At 43.1% G+C, this 8388-nt stretch overlaps 1 protein-coding gene across 4 annotated transcripts in view; it reads right to left on the bottom strand.

Moving 5' to 3' along the window:
* Window positions 1–1835: 1835 nt before the first annotated feature.
* Window positions 1836–8388, bottom strand: part of ARHGAP19 (Rho GTPase activating protein 19) — a 507107-nt gene continuing 500554 nt past the window's right edge. For all 4 annotated transcript variants that reach the window (XM_069611587.1, XM_069611584.1, XM_069611586.1 and 1 more), the window contains one exon: window positions 1836–8346. In XM_069611587.1, coding sequence (XP_069467688.1) covers window positions 8290–8346 — 57 coding nt within the window. In that variant the 3' untranslated portion in view covers window positions 1836–8289. The remainder of the gene's footprint in view (window positions 8347–8388) is intronic.

Below are 8388 nucleotides of genomic sequence, written 5' to 3'. Positions count from 1 at the left end.
CTGACAGGGAATATTCATGAGCATGTGAATCCATGCCAGACCCGATGCTGGAGAATATTAAAAACTAAAAGCAGTCTCATTGTACAAATCTGGGTCTCTTTCGGAAATGTTCTTGGGCTAATTTGTTTTTATATTGTGTAATACCGAGGAGGAGTCAAAATGGTGCTGAACACAGCTACAGTAATGTGTGTTAAAAGTACTGTCAGCCATCTGACTGCTTAGCAAGAATAGCACATACAAGAGTTTTCCTGTAGCAACAGAAATTACACGAGGCTGAAGGATCCCAGTGCACAAGCATAGAACTGTTCATTGGGGAGACAATCTTGAACAGGGTCTACCTCAAGTGCAATCGGCAGGTAGTAGAAAACTAGTTGACTAAACAAAAAAAATGTGGCACTCAGTACAAATTTACTGCATCATTCTACTGATCATCCAGATCTCCGAGGCATATGTTGATTGCCATCTAACAGGGCACCAAGATACCTTTCTTGCTTGCTACAGAGCACGGCTGATATTGGGGATCTTGGGGTTGAACCCTATGTCTGAGATTCATAAAGTATGGACCTAGCTGCAAAAGCAAGTTGAGGTTTGGGATAAATGCATCTGTAACCAATAGGGTATTACTATTCTGGAACTAAATATAACGTAGAAAGCTATGTGGGTGAAACCAAGTGTCCTGGTTCCATCTCCAAAAGGGATCCGTTATCCCTCAAGATCAGGATTACAACTCCAGCCTATAGTGCTCAGCCTACTGCTTTGACAAACTCCAAGTGATGTAGCACCCAGCTTGCCAAGAGCAAGGATGGCTCACATCTTCCTGCTCCAAGAAACATGGCGACCAGCTCACACATTAGGGATATAGTGCCCACCCTTCGTTTCAGAGATACAGAGCCCAGCGCGTTGTTCAGCAGTCTCAGGCCTTCAAGGGGTTACTGTATTTCCAGCTCTTGGTCCAAATGCTGTCAGGCTTCCAAGCATTTCGAGAACATCAGCCTCCCTAGCTCTGCTAGCCAGCAGTCTAATCCATGCGGTCTCTGCCTCCCCGAGGTCTGACTACTGTTCTCAACCTGGATGCTCCTTATTTCCAATCTTGTTGCCTACAGTTTTGCAGTCTTGCAGACTCCCCTTCAGGCTGGCGAGTCTGCTGGGGTCCATGCGGAGTGGAAGGATCCAACAGTGTTTATTCGGACATTGCACCATCTCTGTTCCATGTATCCGCGGGGCGGGGGTCTGTTTCGCATTTCAGTGTGAAGGTGCCTCTTTGTCTGATGCGACAGAGGCACCGCAGCATTCTCCACATGGCTTCTCCATTTTACCTTCTGCTCTCTGGATTTAGATTTCTGTGAGTCCCCACTGTCATAAGGAGTCTGCAGGGAGGGTTGGTCCTAAGGAGGGTTCTCTCAGCAGTCCAATTCTTGAGGCTCATTCAACAGTTTTGGGGAGGGGGTATGGACGAGGACTCTGACTCCCAGCCTGTATTGCCTTCAGGTAGCTCGCGCTCGGCAGCAAGACCCAGATGTGTCGGCTTTGCTGGGTCAGTCTCCTCCACGCTTAGGGATGGAGTCAGACTTCTGGATTCATCACACGGCATTGATGGGTAAGTTGCATTACTGTGTTGGATGGCGATATGTCCCTTCCTCCCACCCCTGGTTACCACCCACTCACTCTAGATAATTCATGACACATGGAAACATTTCAGAAACAATCCCTACTTACAGCATATGCATGTGCTCTACTAGCACCTACAAGAATAGTAATCTCTGTTGTACAAGCCACCACTGAGGACTCAAACACAGTTTGGGATCATGAAATGAGGTAATTGAAAGTACGCTGGACACAGGACAGTATTTAATAAAATGAATGTTAACAATATTTTAGAAACAAAAATGTACAAAATATTTTACAGAAGCATTTCACAAATAAAATGCTAATAAAAAGCTTTGAATTTCCTTTACCCTGAACATGTACGAGTTAATGGCCAAGCAAGTTTAACATATATCACAGCTCTACCTTCACCAGAATTGCACTTTCTTGCAAAACGTACAGGCAGCAACCATCCAATCAAACGAGCCACTGACCCAATTAGCATCTGATCAGTATAGGTAAAGTTATGCCAGGCAGAGACACCACCGCCACTAAAAAGTACCCACAAAACTAATTTTTGTTAAGTACAAAAACATGTAGTTGTAACTTTCACTGCATTGCCTTCACAGAACACACCTGCCCATAGTGCAGACCGCAGAAGAGCAGCAAAGCAGTTCAGTTGGGATAGTCGTGAGGCGTAGACTTGGCAAGATAGGAAGTCCTTCGGCTCTGAAACATCACTCCTGTTGGTTATTATGTGACATGTCACCTCCACAATGCAAACCTGTTTTAACTGCTCTTCAGGGAGTGTCTGTAACATTACCTCCAGGCTGATTTTTCGACTCACCTGACATCAGTGAAGGTGATGAAAATGAAGTTTTTTTTTTTTTTTTTAGCTCAACTCGCCTCACTTGTCAAACTCTAAATGCAAATAGCTTACACCTTCTTCAAAAAGAAAACTATCAGTAAGTCACACTTTGCTGAAAAGCAAATACAAAAATAAAACACTTTTACAAGGAGTCAAATGCTTTGAATAAAATGAACAGTGTGAATAAAGTGACCCCATTCAGAGCATGAATATATGTCCATCAGTGACATTACAGCAGAATGTTACATATACTCTACAGTGACCGTGAATGGATTTGACCTCAAGGCTAATCATATCTTAAATCGTAATGCACATTATAGAGCATTTGCACTTTTCGCCCAACCCAACATGCCATTTCTATACAAGCCAAGCAGATATATGGCAAACATACTTTCGATTCCACTATTGTATATGCGTTTGCATTATTTTAATTACTGCACTATTTTCCATCAGAAATTCTAATATTTTTTTAGGAGACATTTCACACAATTGTAGTCCTTCGGTTCCCTCCAGTTAAGACATCCACCGAGGAGAAACCGAACACTTGAGAACCTTCTCCAACAGCAGGGCCCATGAATTGGAAATAAATAGTAAGCAACCATTTTATGAGGCTTAGCAGCAATAACCACGTTTGCCAACACGTTATTTACAACACACCCACATTCAAGCCTAGATAAAGGAGCATTCCTTGTGACTCGGATATCACAGAAGATCCCACTTATGGCAAATTGTCCCCACCCTGTTAACATAAAAAACATCCCTTTTCAGTACAACCGCTTTTCAGCCAGAGCTTTCTCACAACCGTACTTCTCGCCAGAGAGCTTAATTTTGTGGTCCCTGCAAATGCGCATTCACCAATTAAATGACAAATGTGTACCAAGGGCAGGACAACCATGCCCCTAGCACCTCAAGGGTTAAACAAATCAGAATCTACAGCCATTAGACGATTGCCATTCCTACCAGAAAATGTGCATGTGATCTCAATGTATCCCCGTGATCTCAATGTATCCCCTAGATCACGTAAGCCTATGCATAAAACATGCACATCTACAGAGAACACCGTGGATGCAGGACCAACTCATCATTATCAATTCACGCAGCATCAAAAGATGTGCAAGGAGAGTTGTCAAACAAACAACAGCCATCTCAAGGAGTGTGTGATATAATTAGCAAACATGGATCAATGAAAGCAAGATGAATTAAAACCACAATTCATCAGGGAGAGGGACTATGTTGTTTGCACTTCCAATATTTTGGCAAGACTGTCCTCTGTTAACCCAGTACATTTCATCAAGTCTACAAAAGCCCTCACAGTGCTGGCCATCTTCATTGACATGGCAAGGACACCATTTCAGGAAATGGAGGCTGTAGTGGTCATTGTTGAATATGGACGATTGCAGGAGTGCCAGCAAAAGAGGGGTAAGATCTAGAAAGGGTCTTAAGAACTGAGGGTACGCGCTGTCCGAGGAAACTCCCTTAACATAAGGGAGAGACAAAATAGGCCGCTTTGGATGCGATGTATTTAATCTGAATTTTGTGCCTGTTTGAAGAGCTTTAGTACAACAGTCAATTGCCAAGAGGGGCATAACTAATCATGCCAAACTCGTGGTTTAGGCCTTTAACAGCCAGGATCTCTGGCCCTGCGAGCAAGGCCCATTGTGCAGTCTTTTTACAGATCATGGGGAATGGTGCACAACCACAGAATGAAGGATTCCGGATAGCACAGAAACAGAGGCAGTTTTCAACCTGAAGAGCCCATGGACATGTGTTAAATCCGGAAACCTTTCCAGCCTGGTGGAAACGCTTTTACATTCTTTGAGGAATTCCAGGCAGTCTTGTGAGCCTCAAGTCTTGCTACACTCTGGGGCCACATTGCTATACTAGCTTTGGATACAGTATTTTCCTTCTCTCTACAAGGTCTTGTACGCTCATTGGCCTCATGTGAGGGGTCTCATACCATATGCTTACTAAAATTAATGGTCGTCAGATTGACTTTGCCACAATTTAAAAGCGAGTAAGTCATTCCAGAATTTTAACCAGTGACAAATGCCTGCAGAGGGTGCACGAGCACAATTCCTACCCACCTTTCCCAAGGAGGAACTAGGACCAGCATCAATGCCATGAACTTGTGTCACATTGTTTGAGGAACACAGTAGAACTGACTGAAAGGGGATCCGGACACTAGTTAGGACAAACCACTGGACCACTTTGGAAATAGAATGTGGTCTACCCACGCAAGTCAATTTAACTTTCAAAGGCCCCAGTAAACAAACATGCGTGCTGCATGGATCAGGCATAGGTCTGCCATATAGATGCATGAAGGCATTTAAGGCCCCATAGGACTCTCTAGAAATGCTCGTAGGATTTGCTGATCAAGGGCAAGGGCAGCCGTGGATCCTCTTGTAACCACAAATCAGAAACTGAAGAATTTATTTTTAGGTTTTTAGAGGAGCTGAATTGCGTAGTTGCAGCTACTTCTAAACTATAAGGGTCCTTTGTAATAAAGTTGAGACCAACGGGAAAGGCACGAGACCAATGGTGCCCTTGGCACACGCACACAAAAAGGTCAGCTTCAAGAAAATTACTAGAATCTTCTATCACACAAAGGTTTGGTGTTCAAAACTATTAAGAGAACAATGCTACAGCATAAAACACACTGCCATGTAAGAGCATTGTGTGCATTATATGTGGCCTGAAACATACTATGGAAAAGTAGAGTATGCTCCCCTCTAAACTTCCTCAGGGGTACAACGTTTCATCTCCAGCTTGGAAGTGGGCTCCTTTTGTGCACTCTGGCTTCCTTCTCTGCAGTGATGTACTTGGAGCGTATGTTGGTTTTCAATAATTCATTGCATTGCTTATTCTCGTAGAGACGCGGAAAGTCACTTTTGCTTCAGCAAAGAATATAATCAGATGGGACGTCTGGAGAATTCTTACGTCATGAATATAATCAGATGGGACGTCTGAAGAATTCTTACGTCACGAATATAATCAGATGGGACGTCTGGAGAATTCTTACGTCACGAATATAATCAGATGGGAAGTCTGGAGAATTCTTACGTCACGAATATAATCAGATGGGATGTCTGGAGAATTCTTACGTCACGATCATAATCAGATGGGACGTCTGGAGAATTCTTTCACGGATTAGGTACTAAGAAGGTGAGCATGTGGGCCTGTATGATTATCTTGTGTTAATGGCAAGTGGGGCCCCAGCTTGAGGCACGGAGGACTATTGTACGAATGTGACGAAGACACCAAATTCATGTTAATCTGGTCGGTATATGCTAATCACCAGAACTGATGGAGGTGGATTGCATTTCTGTTCAAGGTGGAGTCATTGGCTGAGTTTGATGCTTGTAATGGTACAATGTAATGCAGCCTGCCAGCCCGACTGCATGGATGTCTCAGGTTTGGCCAATATTGGTTGCACAATAAAGACCATCTTGAATGCAATGAAAAAGATGCCCAGTTCAGGGTACACAATATGGTGTGTCAAGCATCTTCCAATACGAACTAGATCTACTGACAGCATTTAAACCAAAAAAGAAAACCATTAAGTCTTTTCGAATTGGGTCTGTGCTAGTTAATTGAGCATCTTTGGTTGCTGTTACTTTTATAGATCACACGGATTACAAAAAAGTATAATATTTACAGGGCTTCTAAAATATGGCTTCTCTTGGTAAAAAGCATGTATGTAATTAGTATGTATGCCCACAGATTATAGCAGAGAATTTTCTATTTTGTATGTGCAGTTTTTTATTTCTAAAGGGCACATTTTCCAAAAACGTGAATACAGCTAAACCGCCACAACCAATCAAAAACATCTTGTACTATTTTTTGCAACCGGCCTGCAAAAAAAAAAGAAATCAATGATGAATCAGCCAAGTATTTTTTTCTATCATACAACACTTTCAGTCAGAGGAACACCAATATGACATTCACTGCATGCATTTCTTTACTTGAATGTCAAGCTTGGTCCTACCGCCAAAGACCCTTCTCTCAGACCAGCAACGTTCCCCTCTGCCAAGCAATACGATAATCCCCCAACCCCATTAGCAAACATTCATAACCATCTAACACACTAAACATACATAACCTTCCAACGCCACTTACACTTCTTTCCCGCTTCTTAGCTTAAACTGGGCATGGCACTCCACAGATGAGCACACGCAGTCCCAAGGGCTAGGGACTTACAATTGTATCCCAATGCAATCCTCAATTACACCCAAAACCACTAAACGGGCAAAGGCTGAAGCTGCCCTTACAAAGTAGACGTCACCTTAACAGCGAGGATGGGAACAAAAATAAAACATGTTAAATTTGTTTGCCACACTAATATTTTCCTCTTTGGTTATGAAGTTGGATCTAACGAGCAAGTCTCTGGCCGCAAGACCGTAACATAAGCACCAGTCATTACCTGCATAGACACACGCTCGTGCCCACTCCGCCCACTCACGTGGACCATGGTCTGCCAGATCCATGCAACGATGCAACCTGCGAAAGCCTACGGTGCTAGGAGGCAATACCAAGGTGTGATGTACATTATATAAATTAACAAATTAATCTGAAAAATAAACACGAATATTCCAATATTGGAAATAGATATAGGTTGGTCCAATGCAGCAGAATGGAATAGTTCTGCCAACAAGCAACGAGATATGCTAAAGGTGAAGCATAGTTCAGTTTAGTAATTATCATCCCGGGTTGTGAATCCGGGGTACTAATAGCCCTAATTGTGCGTTCTGCGGGCCGTACTGGATGGTACAGTCTCGAGCACTAGTTAAAGGTTCTCGTCTCGATTGGGCCTTTTATCTTGGACCCTGGGTTGTCAACACCCGGTACGGCCCTCAAAACGCAGGAATATGGCTAAAGTAACGGTGTGAATTAGAAACCAACATCTGTGGCAGTAAGGGAACAAACCCATATCTTACTTGATCTCTGAAGAGCAGACCATCATGACAACACAAGTCAACATAAGTTAGACATGGGTCACATGCACTAAATGCCAACCGTGCAGAATTCACTGATGACAGCTAAAAAAAAAAAACGAAAAAAAAAACGTTTGTTTTACGCCACAAGAGGGCGGGGGGCGGACCAATGCCCATCTGTTGGCAGCAGTATAGAGTGGGCGTAGACATACTCAAAGTTCCCACCATTTTGGCCATTAGGGAGCAGACACACAAAATAACGTTTTAACAGCATATGTTTGCCCCGCTTCTGCAGGAGAAAAAACCCACTAGTTTCATATAGGTTAAAAGAGAGAATTATGAAGAGAAGCTCTGCCGGTTCTCTTATGGGTAGACTGTACATCAACAGACTGTACATCAACATAAATAATGATAAAAATACTGAAATTAAAAGCAAAGTGACCACAAACACATTTGACCAAATAAGGAACATAACTTATTGGACTTAGAAACTGAAGTCCACAGAGGGACAATTTCCACAGGCTTAAAACCATACAGTGCACAGGTTAAAAATGAACGTATCCTTAATAGGAGAACATGTCCAAGTAGCTTTAAAATGCAGAGTTCATAAAATGAATTCCAGTGGCGGGTGGGTATCCGGAGTCCAAACATGAACCCTCTCACAGTATACATTGAATAGTTCAGTTCACAGTTGAAGACCGGGCTCTCGCCCAATGCTGGTTTTGGTGGCAGAGCGTGTGAGGACTCCTCAAGGGAAACTGGTCAACACCATTCTCTGCTTTGCTGGAGTTAGGCAGGGGCTCATCGGGATCTGAAAGATGTCCCGTGGGTAATTGTTTCCGCCTCCCCCACCATTCCCCTACTGCTCTTGCCATGCACACATTGTCACAGAAGCAGGACAAATCTTTATATCGATGTCTCTTGGGTTGAAGGCAACTGGCCCTTTGTGCGTTTCGAGGACCCCTATAATAAAAGACAAAAAAAAAAAAAACCCTTCATTTGTAG

This window comes from Ambystoma mexicanum, chromosome 8, assembly GCF_040938575.1.
Source record: "Ambystoma mexicanum isolate Mex_15411 chromosome 8, UKY_AmexF1_1, whole genome shotgun sequence".
Classification (NCBI taxonomy): domain Eukaryota; kingdom Metazoa; phylum Chordata; class Amphibia; order Caudata; family Ambystomatidae; genus Ambystoma; species Ambystoma mexicanum.
This window is presented reverse-complemented; position numbering and strand designations above follow the sequence as displayed.